The sequence below is a fragment of the Nyctibius grandis genome, chromosome 2 (genome assembly GCF_013368605.1).
Source record: "Nyctibius grandis isolate bNycGra1 chromosome 2, bNycGra1.pri, whole genome shotgun sequence".
Taxonomy (NCBI): Eukaryota; Metazoa; Chordata; class Aves; order Nyctibiiformes; family Nyctibiidae; genus Nyctibius; species Nyctibius grandis.
The window spans coordinates 270,084-287,687 of NC_090659.1; the positions used below are offsets into that span (position 1 = coordinate 270,084).

General features: G+C 41.1%; 1 protein-coding gene across 1 annotated transcript; it reads right to left on the reverse strand.

Annotated features, from left to right (window-relative positions):
• Positions 1 to 267: 267 nt before the first annotated feature.
• IFT57 (intraflagellar transport 57) lies at positions 268 to 17,603 on the reverse strand. The gene is made up of 11 exons (XM_068425269.1): positions 17,401 to 17,603; positions 15,351 to 15,513; positions 14,213 to 14,331; positions 13,167 to 13,257; positions 8,671 to 8,739; positions 8,018 to 8,140; positions 4,538 to 4,609; positions 3,795 to 3,926; positions 2,804 to 2,866; positions 1,977 to 2,043; positions 268 to 702 (listed from the first exon to the last, which is right to left on the reverse strand). The coding sequence occupies exons 1-11, from the start codon at positions 17,601 to 17,603 to the stop codon at positions 524 to 526; spliced, it is 1,281 nt and encodes a 426-aa protein (XP_068281370.1). The 3' UTR covers positions 268 to 523.
• Position 17,604: the final 1 nt, after the last annotated feature.

Below are 17,604 nucleotides of genomic sequence, written 5' to 3' on the forward strand. Positions count from 1 at the left end.
ATCCAAAGCATCAGTTTACTTTTACGTGCAGCTCGTATCAATGTTGACCCAGCCTTTTAGAAAAGGTAATGCTGTATTATTTCAACACCATCAATTGAATACTTTATACTAAATGTATGTAAATGGCAATAACAGACATTTAAAATTCCTTTCAAGTCCTTTGCAAGCAATTTTCTTTCTTTCTTGTAGAATATCAAGATTACAAGCTGTCAGTATCTAGTATAGACTTTCACACTACATAACATTCTGCAATGAACTAGAGGTATGTTCATTCATAGGAATTTATTAGTATATTTGGAAGGGATCTGCAGTAAATCTTTACAGCACAAAACTAACCATGGCTCCACGTTGAGCCCAAAGCGTGCATATTACTTCTTAAAAGTGCACAACAAGCATCTTGTTAAAAACAAACAAGAATAAAAGAACGTCCCCCTCTCCCTACAAAAAGGAAACCTCTCAACTAACAAAAAAGCAACTGGTAGAAAACTGTATTTTGGGCAAACCAAGTCAGCTCCAAACAGTTTTAATAGGCACCTACTGTGGCTTCTGGAATCATTGTTGCATGCATATCTCTAGTCATATTGGATTTCTCTTTCAGCTTTGACTGGAGCAATGTGTGTTCCATTACACCAATCTGTATGTCCATCTGAATGGTTTCTTGCTTCAGTTTTGTTAAGGCCTGTTTAATCTTCACTAGAGGAGCTGTTCAAAAAAAAAAGATAAACAATGCAACCGTGTCAGCTACTTAACACAACAGCATTATTTTCTATAATTCACCCCTTAAAATTGAAGAGTTGAATGAACAAAAGGACGTTCTACTCTAAAGACATGATTGTACTGATACACCATTTTTAATATGCAAGACACTTTAAAGATAGAAACAGGTGATGACAATTTTGCTGTCTTCTTGATATCTAAGATCTGCATAAAGACGTGCATCAACATTAAGATAGGTTTGTCAACGATGTGTTTTGCTCAGCTGAAAGCCTCATCCCAATACCTGACCTGGGGTTTGGTAGAGAACTGAAGACACCTTCAGCAGGGGGTCATCTTACCTGTGAAAAGCTATTAAAATGTTTTGTGCCCCATACTTTGCACTTCCCACTAATATCACCCTTGGGTGATAAGAAGGACATGGAGCTGTTGGAGCGAGTCCAGAGGAGGCCACGGAGATGCTCAGAGGGCTGGAGCACCTCTGCTATGGAGACAGGCTGAGAGAGCTGGGGCTGTTCAGCCTGGAGAAGAGAAGGCTCCGGGGAGACCTTCTAGCACCTTCCAGTGCCTGAAGGGGCTACAGGAAAGCTGGAGAGGGGCTTTTTACAAGGGCATGGAGTGACAGGACGAGGGGGAACGGTTTTAAACTGAAAGAGGGGAGATTGAGATGAGATATTAGGAAGAAATGGGCCCAGGTTGCCCAGAGAAGCTGTGGCTGCCCCCTCCCTGGCAGTGTTCAAGGCCAGGTTGGATGGGGCTTGGAGCAACCTGGTCTGGTAGAAGGTGTCCCTGCCCGTGGCAGGGGGTTGGAACTAGATGGGCTTTAAGGTGTAGTTCCAACCCAAACCATTCTGTGATTCTGTGAAATATTAAAAAAGTCCAAAGATAAATCACCAAAATGAATTTGCTCACTGACTCCAACCAGCCTTAGTCAGGGAATCTAACAGCTACTGCCCGTAACTATTTCAGAGTAAAAGGCCTTAAACCTGCAACGTGTGAATTTCTTCCAGTGAGCTGATAACAATTTAAAGCAAAGAAAAAAACCCAAATAATTTACCAAAGGGGGAAATCCTGCAATCTCTACCTTCTGCAGACTTATGTCATCTTTTCAAATAGGCTTAGACTCCTGATTTTCTTACCTTTTAAAATTTTAATATTGATATTTTAGACTAGTCACTCATTCTGGTCTTGTTTTATAAGGGACAAATTATGTACCTGTCACTGAGAAAACAGGTGTTTGGTTTGAGGCAAAACATACTTACCACCATCAGTCATACTGCTTCCTTTCTCTTCCGTTTCCTGCTTTACTCTCTCTAATAATTCTGTAATCTTAAAATAGATATTTTCTTCTTAATTAAACCAGATGAATGTCAATTTAAAGAAAACAAAAATACTCTCTGCTGAGTAACTGCATTCGTTAGAAAAATGAATTAATCTTAGTTATTCTATACAGAGGAACAATTGTTTTTTTCAAAACCAAGAAAATTTTAATTTAACTAAATTAATGTTGTAAAAATTACAGCAAAAAGAATGACAAGTTGGCCAAGCAGCATGGTGTTACTGAGAACCTGTGCGACCCAGACCAATAAAAACAACAGTGTAAGTGCTGCAGTATGATGCTGGATGGAAGATGGGAATGGATATCCCCACAGACCAAGATTCACCACACGACCATGCCAGCAGCCTTCTGGAAGCGTCAGGACTTCAGCAGGTGACAGTGGGAACCTGGAAACAGCACAGGGTCCCTTCCCTATTCTATTCTATTCTATTCTATTCTATTCTATTCTATTCTATTCTATTCTATTCTATTCTATTCTAAAACATCACAAACTTGTTTTACAATTTCCAGCACATTCTTCTGGTGTGATCTATTCTATGTGACTATTCCAGGCACTTTATCGTCTAATAAATAAAGTGGGTTTTTCAAACTCAAACAACAAAGCTATTAAAAAAATAATTTCTGAATTGAACAAAGGGTTACAATCTTTGGAAATCAGGCAGTAATTCTAAGTGAAATGCCACGAAACACTCGACTCTCTGAAGATTGTTTTAGAACGAGCAAAAGAAATTCTGTGAAGATGTGTTTTACCTCGGAAAGCACTCTAATCCTTTCAGTCACTCCTCCACTTCCCTCCTGATACTTCTCTTTAGCCTGTAAAGAAACATGTTTTTTGCTGTAATGACAAAGCTGAAGACATGGTATGCAGATAGACAGCTCAGAGAGAACACCACAACTTGCTCTCACATGTCCCAATGGCAGAAACTCTCCCACAAAGTCCCCATGACATTTGCAGCACTACACATATGAGGACAGGCCTGAAAGCCCCTGTAATGACTATAATTCAAAAATGTAAAGCAGTTTTAAAAATTGTAATAGCCCTAATAACACGATAAGGAGTGTGTTTTCTAATCATTTACATGAGGAAATAAACATAAAGAAAACCTGCCAGAATGCAGACAGAATTAAATCCTGAAACCCAGAATACTTTGTCAGCAGTAAATCACTATCTTGAAGTTTCTTAAAGTTTAACAGCAAGGTAAAGAGAAAGCACAGCAGTCAAATCCTACCAGCCTTCTTTTAACGTCATCCCCACAAACAGAGCTAGCAAAATGGCAGCTCATACAGGCCTCCTAATCAGGAGATCAAAAAGCTTCTCAGACAGCACTCTATTGGCATAAAAGCTAAGGGAAGCAAAGAAGTAATCAGAGTGCTTTGTGCACGTTAGCACGAGTAATTAATACAAGAGATGAGCGCTGGGCTCAGGCTAGTTTCTCCACTCACCACAGATGTGTGAACTTCACAGGGAAAGCAGAACCAGCAATTTACTAGTTGCTCAAGATTGGCAACAGATTTACATAATATTCACACAAAAACCGTTTGCTTTCCCCTGTAGAATAGCTGAATAAAAATTGCTAGTTTAGCTTAAAAACTATATAATTTGACAGCTAATCAACATTTCCCCTGCTTTATATCCGACAGCAGAATTCACAGATAACTCCTCTAGGTCTTCTTTGCCTTCACCCTCACTTAATAGCAAGTTAATGCTAGAGATAGTAACAACAAAAGGTCAGTGCATCACCTCACTCAGCAAGGCTTGTGCTGAACGGTACTCCTGAATCAAGTGCTCCAGCTGACTGTTGATGTACTTCTCCCTGCTGTTGATCTTTTCCAATGTTCTGCTGATTTCGTTATGGAGTTTGTCGAGGTAACCCTAGAAAATCATATTCTGTGGGTTGACAGTATACAGGTAGTATGGAAAGAGTATTAAAACTAGAATTTGTAATTCAGAAAGGAGATGGAAGCCTACAAGCGAGAGAGAAAAATAGTACAGAAAAGCTGTGTTTAGCCAACAAGAAATTATTCCTCGTGTGTTCTGGTTTGCCCACCTCCAAAACACCTATTTCAAGCTTTACTGCTTCCATCACTCTCCTGCCCTCAATTGATTACAAATGTCACTGTCAGTAAGTCACTCTAACAACAGCATTTGACAGTATTTTGGTTTTTTATCAGCACGTATTTTCAGATTGCATCATTGTGTTATTCTGTTTTGCCCTCTGTAGTCAGGACGTACTTATGGTAATGCACACATTAATGAACCCTAATATCCCTGTTAATCCTCACATATACAACTCTTTCCCACAATAAATTTTGCCAGTCCCACTGTCCCTGATCATCATTATCACGTTTCCCTTTCTAGTTTTACAGCATTAGCACAAATAAAATGAAGAAAAAAGATCAATTTAGTTCTTAATGTATATCAAATAAAAGAGAAAATAAAAATGCTGACAGATCAGTGGAATATTCTGCACGTACAAGACATACCCTAGTTTCTTTCAAAGAAGATTCAATTCCATCCTTATGCTGATGCATTTGATCTACGTGAATCCTCCAGTCCTAAAAAAAGATGCCACAAAGTAAAACACAGGTAAGTACAACTTTGATCTTTCTCTGGTTGCTAAACAAAGGCAGGGGCAGTTCTCCTTTGTACTATTACCGTGTATCGTTCTGTCACTGCCATGTTCACATCCAGAGGCACTTGCTTAACGTGACACGATTTATAAACCTCCTAAATGACACGTGTGACACTCGAGTCCATAAACAAACACTGACACCCTCATCCATACCATAGTATCTACGCTTTTTAGAGTCTGTTTGATTTTCGTGGAACTATTTCTGCTAGAAACCACTCTGGGCACAAATACTGAAATACTTGCACTAACTCAGCTGCTTCTTAGACAAAATGAGTGCTTCCAATGCCCAACACCTTCCAGACTATCAGATCTTCCCTCTCTACTTAGCCCTTACTATTATTAGGAGAAGAATGGAAAGAAATGAAAGAGGCAGAAATACCTAAGCTTGTTTTTGATAGCGGGATAAAATTAGAAGGGGGAAGATTATTTGGAGCTTCTAGGTTATAGGAAACATACATGGATGCAGGGATGGGGTATGAGAAAAGGTGCTGGTTTAACTTGATAGGTGGGCATCTTTTACTTAGAAATCAGTCCCAGTTCCCAAGCTTTATCACAAATTTTTCCTTTTCAGTGCAAACTTTTTCCATCTCCCAGACCCAAAGCACAGCTGCAGACAGACAGTGAGTTCAAAAGGAAGCAGAGTAGCAGCACTGCACAATTCCTGCTATTTCAGTATTGTGTTTCTGAACATGCTAAAAAATATTTCCAAGATTTTTAAGCTTTTGGCACTGCACTGTTCTAGGTGTTAAAAAAAAAAGTGATGCTAGTAAATGTGTATCACTTGAAATCAAACCTTAGGAGACCTTCTTGTAAAATAGGTACTATAAGGATAGGTGGAAGGTGACGGTGTTTGCTTCAGTATGATTATCTGATCAAGGACCTTGTCAAAAAGGATGCTAAGCCAAAGAGAGGCACAAAACTGACTGGCAATAATGGAGGCAGTACCAAGAGACAAACCTGGCCAGTTACACTAATGGATAAAGGGCTGTGGGGTATGAGAATGTTTGTATCGGTACAATTATCTGATCGAGGACCTTGGCCAAATGGGATGATAAGGAAAAGGGGGAGGGAAAAAAAACCTATGGAGACACAGACCTGTCAGACAAACACTAAGGGAGACAAGGACAAGAAACAAAGCTCATCACACTAACTGATGGGCTATCAAGAAACTGCAAGCATCACTTCAAAGACAGTGAACCTGCCCCTTGCAACGAGTAAGAATGCAAACCCGGGGGTGCTGGATGTGTGGGACGAGGGTTGGCACAACTATGCAAAACGATGAAGCAATGTGCAGGGGAAGGAGACTGAAAAAGAACAAAACTGGGAACAGAGAGGAGTACAAGAGGGGATGGTCATGTGTAAACTGTTGCCAGCCAGTCCACCCGTCTGGCTGAGCCCTATGCCTGATCACTGCAGTCTGTCCTATCTTCTGAAACTCTTTTATCTTCCTGCACCATCTCCCTCTCCATCCCATGCATGTACTAAGTGTCAGCTCCTGGTGAGAGGGAATATGGGGCCAGCAACTGGATTCAGACCAGGGCTGCAGGTGTCCCAGGCCTGTGGCATCTGCAGCTGCAGACAGTGTGGGTCTCAGTGCCAGCCACAGGAGCAGGTGAGGATCTCAGCCACCAAGGTATGTGCAGGTACAAAACAAATCCTGGTTTAAAACAGCTGCACACTTAAACACGTGCCATCCTTCAATCACAGGGAGTTCCACTGATTTGAAGTTACTCCCCTGCACAGGACGTGCACATAACCACCAAAGGACTGGTGCTTCTGTCTCACTATCTCAGAAGAGCACAGCCAAGCATCTCCAACAGCCGCTCAGCTCATGAGGTTCACCAGCTGTCTACCATTGTACTGCTGCCCACTGTTCTCTTCTGGAACGAAACAAAGGCTAGTAGAGAAAACGTGCTTATGTGGGGTTTTAAGTTTGCAGCAGACTCAAGATCTTTTGCTGGTCTAGTGACAATTGTTCACAATTCACCAAACTTTTGAGTTTAAATAAAACCAATGACACAATCACCCCTGCCCAGGACTTTACAAATAAGTTCTAGTTTCTAATGCCACTGATGAAACCATTAACCCTCTCCTGGTACTACGTTTACATGCACACCTTAGGAAACAGAATATGATGCTTTTCTTGTAGAATGAAAAAATGCCAAACACTTCTCTCCAGTTATTCTGAAAGCATGAAAGCACAGAAGCTAGAAAATGAAGAATCCTCTTTTCATGTTCATTTTGACATATTCCTTAAAGCCAAGAAATGATGCATTAAACTGGAAGCTAGTAAGCCTCAGTTCCTACAGGGGCTTTAATTTTCCATGTATGTCTTTATTAAGTATTAATTTCTTACTGTGAGAATCAAGCATCACGTTCTCTGTAACAGATGGGCTTGCCAAGGATCACAAAACCAGGCAATTCTTCACATAGAAGAATGTGGTATAGTGTTAAGACAGGCAAGCAATTTAGCAGACAGTCGACAGCTTAGCCTATTTTTTGCCAGATAATTAGCTTTCATTGAATTCTGTGTCACTGCTCCAACACCCCAACTAGCTGGGTCACTAAAAGGAGTAATTTCAATACTGCACTGACCTGTGTGTGCTGTACAAGCTCCTAGAAAGAATGCTTATGGCAACGCCAGGAACAGGTCCTAGGTTTGGACTTGCCCAAGATAGATGTCTACTTCTAGGCTGCTCATTCTAGACTCCTTGAAATAGATTATGGAGAGAAATACACATTTCTAAGAAATGATTCATTTCATCTTGAGGTAGTTACCTGGATAGGTAAGTAAAAATCAGTCAAAAAAGTACTTCTTTTTGCTAAACATAAGGAGAGCCCACGATGACTACATCAGAGGTAGAGATCTACTTTATTGTCATGGGAAGTTCAGCAAGATGAATTCCATACAATCAGCCTTTCACGTGGCTGACAAATGGAACAGCTGAAAGATAAGTAGTTTGTCAGCTCTCTTCCAGGAAGATGCTTTAATAGCTGCTAAACTGAGGGTATAACTTTTCAGAAGTGTGAATATATTGGAAATGTTTTATGCTTTAAGAAGTTTCCACTGAATAAATATACGGAAATAAATAAGGTGCCCTGCAAGTAGCAGAAAAATTATACAATATTGGGAAAAAAAAATACTGAAAATTATTGCTTCTAGGGTCAAAGTAAGTGACAAAGGTTCAGACAAGATAGCACTGGAGAGCCCATTATTCACAATTACTGGCATGAAAAAAGAGAAAAATTTGTAAATGGAAAGTGAACAACATTGATTGAACTCCCACTTTAATCACCATGTGTACACACACAAAAATCCATTCTCACGTACCTTATTGTCAGTCCTGATTGTAACTTTCAGCTGTGGAAGCACACGTTCCACTTCCAGATTCCACTCTGCTGCATCTGTCGTGGACTCCAAAATCTCTTCTTGCTTTGCTGTGTCATTCACGTCCTGTATAAAAATCACAAAGTTTATATACAAAATACCATCATTATGCACAGTGAGAACTGTTAGAAGTCATGTTACGATGGCTTACAGTGTTCATATTCAGAAAAATATTTATATCCAGAATGATCTAGACTACAGATGTAAGAGATTTCTTTAATGGCTTTCTTTGAATTCATAAAGATTGGGAATTAAATAAATATATCTTCTCATCATATTTAAAATTGAAAAGAATTAAATGTATATAATAAGAAATTATAATACATTCCAGAAATAGCAGGGGGGGATTAAAACTAATACCATGTTTCCCTAAAAGTCTCTGCAAAAATTTCTTGAAAACGTTTCCAGCAACCTTGCAGCGATACCAGTTTAGAAACTGTCTGCACATTTTTCTTTTAAAATCAGCTGATCCATTTCAGTTGGAATGTTTCTTCAAGCTTAGACTATACAAGGATTTTCAGACTTAAACCCAACAGAAATACATTGCTGCTACAGATGTGAAAATCTCAAGAGGAGACAGATGGGTAACAACTTACTGATCTGTACGTTTGTGCCTTTAGAACATTCAGGTCAATAAAATTTTCTTCATTGTCTGACTCTTCTTCCTTAAGGAAAGTTGCAAAGTAAGAGTTTTATTTTGCAGGAGCACAGGACAAGGAGTATTAAATTCCATATTTCTGAACAAAACAAGACAATTTATGATAATGGAGCTTGTATTTACTTAAAATCTTATGAGGAGACACAATATCTGGGACAAGCTGGAAGACAAAAGCTACCCCACATTTCCCTCAGGGTGCCACAGTATTTAAAAAATCATAGAATCATAGAATGTTAGGGGTTAGAAGGGACCTCTGGAGATCATCGAGTCCAACCCCCCTGCCAGAGCAGGACCAATCTAGGGCAGGTCACACAGGAACGCATCCAGGCGGGGCTTGAAAGTCTCCAGAGAAGGAGACTCCACAACCTCTCTGGGGAGCTTGTTCCAGTGCTCTGTAACCCTTACAGTAAAGAAGTTCCTCATGTTGAGGTTGAACTTCCTGTGCTCCAGCTTGCATCCACTGCCCCTTGTCCTATCGCAGGTCACAAGTGACAAGAGGTTGCCCCTTTCCTCTTGATACCCAGCCCTCATCTATTTATACACATTAATCAGATCTCCTCTCAGTCTTCTCTTCTACAGACTAAAAAGCCCCAGGTCTCTCAACCTTTCCTCCTAAGGCAGGTGTTCCAGTCCCTTAATCCTCCTCGTAGCCCTCCGTTGGACTCTCTCCAGTAGATCTCTGTCCCTCTTGAACTGGGGAGCCCAGAACTGAACGCAATACTCCAGGTGAGGTCTCACCAGGGTAGAGTAAAGGGGGAGGAGGACCTCCTTCGACCTGCTGGACACACTCTTCTGAATGCACCCCAGGATACCATTGGCCTTCTTGGCCCCAAGGGCACATTGCTGTCCCATGGATAACTTGTTGTCCACCAGGACTCCAAGGTCCTTCTCCACGGAGCTGCTCTCTAGCAGATCGCCTCCTAACCTGTACTGGTGCATTTCATTACTCCTTCCCAGGTGCAGGACTCTGCACTTATCCTTGTTGAACCTCGTTAGGTTCCTCTTTGCCCAGCTCTCCAGTCTGTCCAAATCATGCTGAATGGCCGCCCAGCCTTCAGGTGTATCAGCCAAACCTCCCAGCTTCGCATCATCAGCAGACTTGCTGAGAAGACACTCTGTCCCTTCATCAAGGTCGTTGATGAAGATGTTGAACAGAACTGGACCCAGCGCTGATCCTTGGGGGACTCCACTAATTACAGGTCTCCAGCTGGACTTGGCACCACTGATTACCACTCTTTGGGCTCTGTTGTGTAGCCAGTTCTTCATCCACCTCACTGTCTTCTTCTACCTCACACTTCCTGAGCTTGCTCACAAAATGAAACCAACCAACCAAAAAAAAACCAACCCAAAAGCTAAGCCCTCTCACATCAAATGGCCATTATCAATAGTTGTATGGTAACTGTAACTTCTTATGTGTTTCCTAAAGCTTTGCATTAAAACTAAACCAAACAAAACACCAAACCACAACCAGATCTGAACATAATTTTCAAGACGTTTGCACTACATACTTGGAGTTGCAGAATGATGCCACGTTTTAAGTGTGCAGAATGATAAAATTCAAATGGAGGCAATTAATTTGTTTTCTTGCCCGTGACACTACACACTGAGCTGAGAGTTTTATAGAATTCTCTATGATAGTCTCAAACTTGCATTCCTCAGCAACCATGAGCAGCTCAAGAGCCCAACAACAACAAGCAGACTAGTTATCAGAACCAAGAACCCAAACTGTGCAGATTTCCTTGCACACCCAGCCTTGCTGGCTACTGCTGGCTACCTAATACGGGCTACCCAATTCCCCAAGATTTACAGAACTAGGCTTGTCTCTGTCAGCCTCATCAATGTTATTCAGAAGAATCAAAACCAGAAGAACAATCAATGGACCTCATCATTAGCATTTAACTACTGGAAATACTGCTAAATTCAATTATGGATACAGCTAATACATCCAGGACATATCAATATATTGGCAGCAACAATGGACTGAGGGGAAAAAATCTACATTGGCATATAATTAATCCCTGTAGAACCATTAGTGGCTCTAAAAAGTCATTATCCACTAGGTATAAACCTAGCTCAATGGTTTTATTAACACACAAACTCAGAACAGCTAACAGAACATGTTAGCTGTGAAAAATCATGGCCTAAGATACTACCTGAGAGCAAATCCAGAGGTTCTTTGAAGGGTTTCAACTGTGCTTTAGTTAACTGTTTCATCCCACTTCCCAATTTAAACAGTTTAGACCTCAACAAGACACAGAGAAGAGCAGCCAGCTGACTGATTTCATATTTAAAGCTGTTAGCCAACAGCTTACATGTCTGAGGCTGGTCAAACATGCAATACAGAATGTCTGTTATTCTCCTCAGAATTATTCAAGACTTTTTCTGTGGAGACTTCAAAGCTGATAAAAATGCAACCAGACATCCACATTACGATATCTGCATGTGGTATGAAATTTAAGAATAGAAGTTTGGAATTTTTCTTGGCTAATAAAAATGAGAAAATGCAACACTGAGGAAAACTGTGAGAAGATGAAGCAGCGAAGCAAACTCTTCAGCTGTTACATTCTCGTGGACTATTGTGGCACATAAATTGGAACTATAATCAGAACTATGTGATAACATCACTGGCACTCTATTTCCAACTTTTATGACCTTTAATTTTTCCCCAAGCAATGTGAACAGAAAAATGGGATAGCTGTGGCATTTTCTGTCCAGTATTATAGAATCACAGAATCGTTTTGGTTGGAAAGGACCTTTAAGATCATCGAGTCCAACCATTAACCTAACACTGCCAAGTCAACCACTAAACAATATTCCTAAGCACTACATCTACTCATCTTTTAAATCCCTCCAGGGATGGTGACTCCACCACTTCCCTGGGCAGCCTGTTCCACTGCTTGATAACTCTGTGAAGAAATTTTTCCTAATATCCAATCTAAACCTCCCCTGGTGCAACTTGAGGCCGTTTCCTCTCATGCTAGCACTTGTTACTTGGGAGAAGAGACTGACACCCACCTCGCTACACCCTCCTTTCAGGTAGCTGTGGAGAGCGAGAAGGTCTCCCCTCAGCCTCCTTTTCTCCAGACTAAACACCCCCAGGTCCCTCAGCTGCTCCTCATAAGACTTGTGCTCTAGGCCCTTCACCAGCTTCGTTGCCCTTCTCTGGACACACTCCAGCACCTCAGTGTCTTTCTTGTAGTGAGGGGCCCAAAACTGAACACAGGATTGCTGGGCCTTAACGCTCCAGAAAATTGTTTTCTCCTCAAGAAATGTACTGGCAGAGCAAGTGAGCACTTCCAGGCTCACAGTTTTCAATATTTTGGTTTTGATCTATATTTGATCTACATTTATTTTGCACAGAATCATCAGCTTTTGAGAAATAGATGTGAAACTAACTAACAAATTCCTTTGTAATTTTCACCTTAATTGTCTTCAGTTAACTTCCCTCTCCAGAAAAATCTTAAGTCAGCAGTAAAAAAAACTCACTTCGAGGAGACTGGCAGAGGCTTGTGAAAATGACAGTGTCGTGTGATCATATTATGCTACCAGTTTACAGTGAGACTCCAACTCTCATAAAAATAACCTGAGTCCATCAGCAAGAAACAACTTCTCTTCAACATCCATCCATCAATAAGTCCTACAGCATATTTGAACTTACAGGTGTATTTCATAGGCTGTTTCACAGACACGACAACTTCACTGTAATTATTACAGTTAAAAAGCAGGATAAATAGAACAGTTGGTCCTCAGACTTTGCCATCTTTTTGGTAAAGGGTATTTCAAAGCACACAGGCAGACCTACTCCGCAGTCAGAATGGATGACGGGATATTACCATTCCATTCATGGAATATGTAGTGATGAGCTGCCATGACCTTTGCCTACAGGAACAATTCTGCAACATTTAGGTGTTTTTTGGTGGTTTTCAACAAATGCTCTGTTTCCAGTTGTTCTTTTCCATCTACTCTGTTCCCAAATCTTCAGACCGACTAAGTACCTAAGTTACTGTTTCCTATTTGCAGTGAAATCTGAGTTACAATAGCTAGCACTCTATTAATTAAGCACTGGGCAATTTTTAACCAAATATTAGCCAATTCTGTAAACAGGGACTGAAGTTTCATTTAACATCAACAGCTTGTATCAGTAGAAAACAAACAATTCTGAATCTATGTAAATTCAATGTATGGTTAGATTCCACCTCACTTTACATTAACCATAAATGCACATGACTTATGCTCTGTCCCGAGGAGTTAACAACCTTATCTGAAAGGAAACAAAACACTCTGTAGAGAAGGTGACGATGCAGGAATGGAGATGCAGGAAAAAAGGGTGACTGAACAGCTAATTAAACAAAACCAAACAAAATGAGCAGTGAGTAAAAATTTCCTCATAGTTGACCAATACTAATACAAGCAAAACCAGCCAGGTAAACCTACCACAACACCCTCTGCCAGTTTATCAAGTGTTAATTCTGCATCATCTTCTGTTATTTCTTCTTCTTCTAGCTCCTCTGTGGGATATGCTGGCCTGAAATTAGTTTAAAGAACAGCAGAGCTTTTAACACAATAAATTGGAAATACCTCTGTAAATTGCTCCTAAGCAAACAAAACATTTCATGACAAGTGTGGATGATGTGGCATATGATTAGACAGTGATTAGTGTCTCACATACTTAAACAAATAAAATTAATGCTCAGCCTTAAAAGTCTTTGCTTCTTGGGCTGTCTTAAAAGTAAGGGTTAGTTATTATGCCAAGCAGTACAATACATTCATACTACAAAGACGTCTGGGGAGTAAATTTTGATTTGTTTTCTCTTTTGGTCTAACCTCTTAAAATTCAAGTGCAAGTCACCACAGATTTATTTTCAGCCTGCAGTGGAATTTGTGTATTAAACAGAAGCAACAGTAAATATTTCCAAAGTAGAAATTACTTCGCTATATCCCTTTCAAAACTCATCAGAGGGAAGGAATGAAATAAAGGACTTTTAAAGAAATTTTCATGTACTTGAAATTATCTGTCATCTAATTTCTCCTAAGATTTCCTTTGGATTAAATACTCAAAGTTCCTGCAGCCTACTTGTAACGTGATCACATACTCTGCGTACCTCCAACTGAAGAGGTCAAGAATTTAGCTATTGATTGATAGGACCTAAAAGGACATTAAACATTTTACCTCATCTGTCAGATTAACAAGCAGTTACGCATAGGAAAATGACAAAAAAAAGGTCATCAGTCAAATCTTTATTAATTAGCTAAGCCTATTAATGGCCCAAACTCATCCTTGCTGGTAATAGACCAAATTGTGTGAAATTGCATTAGGAATTAATTGGTCCCACTGCTTCAAGCCTAGTTGAATTTTGCCTCTGATGAAACATCAAGTAAAACATTTTTAGTCATTACTATGTTTTGTCTTTACAGTTACAACCCACATTGGTTTGCTGGAAAACAATGCATAAGGGAGGATGCTTCAAAGTGTACTATACCTTTTCCAGGTAAAGCCAGTGTATTTCAAGGCTTCTTCAGCTAAACAATCAAGAACATAGCACACTTGCTCTCCATAACCTGCCTTTAATTTTGAGGGAGGAAAATCCACAGGCCTTCCCTAAAATAAAGAGATATGCTGTTTACTAATGGCTACCCATCGACCCGAGTTTCCCCTCAGGGAGGTAACAAGATTTTTTTACACTAAAACCAAAGTGTTCATTGTGTATGAAGATTTTACTAATCTTAATTCATATTCTTCCCCCTATGCAGCTTCAGTCAGGCAACAGAAGGGAGAACAGAACCACCTAAGGAACAGGTGGAGTATAGAAACCTTAAAGCACCTGGTAAGAGGATGCTCACAGGGAGCAGAAGAGTCAGAAAGTGGCGTGCTGGCAAGGTAAGAACAGCTATGGAGAAGCTCGGGTACTGAAACAACCACCAGCTTGTCAACATTGCCTATTTGTTCCAGATTTTATTTATAAAATACTTTATTTTCATTTATTGCTGTCCTGCAGGATAAACATTTTAGTTTGTTATGGTTTAACTCCTGTAGAGAACAGTGTTCTTAACATCATTCACAGCTGCACCACAGTACAATCAGATCATAATTCCTGTAAATCAATATACTCTCCTGACCTTCCAGGTTTTTTTTTAACATTGAAAAAAATCCCAATAGTTCCTGGCAGTTAATGGAACGTTTTACTCCTTAACAAAAAAAAAAGAAGAAAACATGAACACAATCTGAAACATTTCCTTCACTATGAATTACACCATTGACTTCGGCAGGAGCCAAAGCACTGTGTGAACTTTCCAGATAAAAATCTTTGTAAGTTATACTACTATAAATGAGCAACATATGTGGCACTACAAGAAGTAAGCCTGATTTAATGCATTGTACAGATTGTGGAACAAAACTAATTGGAATCATATGTAATATTGCAAGACCATTTTTGTAGTGCCAAAAAATTAGCAAGTAGAAACGTCCAATTGACTAATGAACAGTCATTAGATAGGAAAAGTCTGTTCAGTCCTTGGGAACATAATCAGACAGGAGAGGAAGTACATCACTACTGTTATTTCTGGAGGTGATGCACGTGCTTGAAATACACTGGGGAAAGCAGCATGTTCAACACTTACAAACGATCGCAGCTCTGAGAGCACGTTTGATATTGTTGCATTGGGGTCATCATATTCCTGTGGCTGTTCGAAGGGACGTCCCACCTTAGTGATCAGCCAAGCAGCAAGCATGCAGAACATGAAGAACTGCTCACCAGGGTTAGTGGGCAGTGCAAAGTAGTGCCTGTTTAAAAAGGGGAAAAAAGGGTCAATCTTTTGAGCTCCTGAAGCTCTACAGCATTATAGGCCAGCACAGGCGAGAAGGCACTGTCTTCAACTGACCTTCTCAACGAGTGATCCATCTGAACTAAACTCAGGATGTCTAGTTTCACACACAACCACAGCAGACCAAGTTTTCTACCTGTAGCTCATCTGTTTGCTGCTTTGAGTAAGCTACTAATCAATATTAGACTGCCAAGGAATCAAATGGAAACGGGGTACTCCTCTCCCCTGCCAGCAGGATTATACAGCTTCAGTTACAGACCACCAAATCAACATTTCCACATAAACCCAAGTCACTCCTCTTATTTGCAGTCTCAAATCATGACGACTTCAATTCTGTTCCCCTTTAATTTTAGGGATGCAGAAACCATCCCATCACTTCATAAAATACCAGCGCTGACTAATTAAAAGCCTACACAATGGATTCATTCAAATGTCTCTTGAATAACATAAAATACTTAAAAGCTCAAAAGAATCAGAAGTCAAAGAGCTGCAATTACCAATAACTTGTACGCCACGAATGAGCTAAGATTTTGCCAAATCTCAGCCATTTTTCACAGGGCAAGTGATTTACCGTGCAAGACAAGATTTAAATTTGAAAAACTATTGCTCTGAAGAGATTAGCAAAAGCGATTGACAACTGCTGTCAACATCACACAGCAGACAGCTAACTTCAAAAACAAAATTAAAATCACTCATTGCTAAAGCTTTATAGCTTTCCTCATGACACTGGAAGCCATCACGGATTTGTCTCATCTTCTATCTACTTTAGAACACATTGAAAAATGCTTTACAAGTGCGTATTACTCTCCATTAAAGGGAGTTTACACAAAGAGCACAAGGAAAGGGATATATGGGTATATGATTATGCCTTTTTAAAAATAAGTAAATAAATCATTTTGCACCAAGTGACTGCATGAAAACTTGAACTCTTCCTTGAGGAGGAGAGGACAAACTTACTGAAGCCTCATTGCCTAGAGAGAGGTGTCCTTTTTCTGCATATCGGCCTCATCCACGCCATTATATCACATTATATCACACCTCCTGTTCCCTTAACATCGCATAACTCTGCCTGACAACAGCAACACATCCCGTTCCTTTTGCTCCAACGTTCCCCAATTCCCCTTATTCCTCGAGTGGCATGAATGGACCTAAACTAGTCCCAACCTAAACTAGTCCCAGCTGATAGCCACCACGCTCATTCACGAGCCTCTTTCCCAACAAGAGAATAATTTGGACTACACTTTTTCCCTACCAAACCTACAGAAAGCTGAACTGTGACCTGCTGCTGTGGAGCCTGGTTGGACCTGACAGAGGGATTTGAGAGTTACTTGGGCAGGGGGATGTTGGGAGCACACTGGGCCCATTTCCCAAGTTCCCTGTGTCCCATCGTAATTAAAAATTTACATATGGAATAAATATGCATTAGATGTGAAAAAACAGAGTTAAAAACAACGGGTCTAAGCGCCCTTACAAACACACACGCCCCGCAAATAGTCACCCTCAATACAAGGAATCCATTCAGGGTAGAATTATTGTTTGCACAGACACACTGGCATGCAAATATCATCTGCTGGCAAGCTCGAGTGACCATTTACTGATCACACCTCAGCCTTTAGACGGACTTTCCGTTTCGAAAGCTCCACAATCACGCGGGGAGCGGTGAACTCGGCTGGTTTTCACTTGACCCGGGCACTCTGTCCTCTGGGAGCCAGCCTCCCTCCCCGATCCCCGACCACACGGGCATGGCCGCCCGCAGCCCCAGCCGGCCCCCCGCCCGCAGCCACGCCAAAGCCGTCCAGGCGAGGCCGCCGCCGCCCTCCCGGGGGTCTTCCGCGCCCCCGGGCACCTGGAGAGCGGCCGCATGTTGTGTCGCCGCAGCGCCTCCTCCTCGTAGCTCAGCAGCTTCAGCTTGTCCAGCAGGTCCTCCATCAGCACGAACATGTGATAGGCCGCGCCCGGGCCCCGCTCCGCCGCCGCCCCCTCCGCGTCCCGTTCCCCCGCCGCCGCCCCGCGCCGGGCCCCGCCGCCCCCCGCCGCCTCGTCCGCCATC

Coding starts and splice junctions, on each gene's coding strand:
- IFT57 (XM_068425269.1), bottom strand. CDS start 17,603: ATGGCGGACGAGGCGGCGGGGGGCGGCGGGGCCCGGCGCGGGGCGGCG. Junction 15,514..17,400: donor AACATGCGGCCGCTCTCCAG/GTGCCCGGGGGC, acceptor CTTTTTAAACAG/GCACTACTTTGCACTGCCCA. Junction 3,927..4,537: donor CTTCTTTGAAAGAAACTAGG/GTATGTCTTGTA, acceptor ATGATTTTCTAG/GGTTACCTCGACAAACTCCA.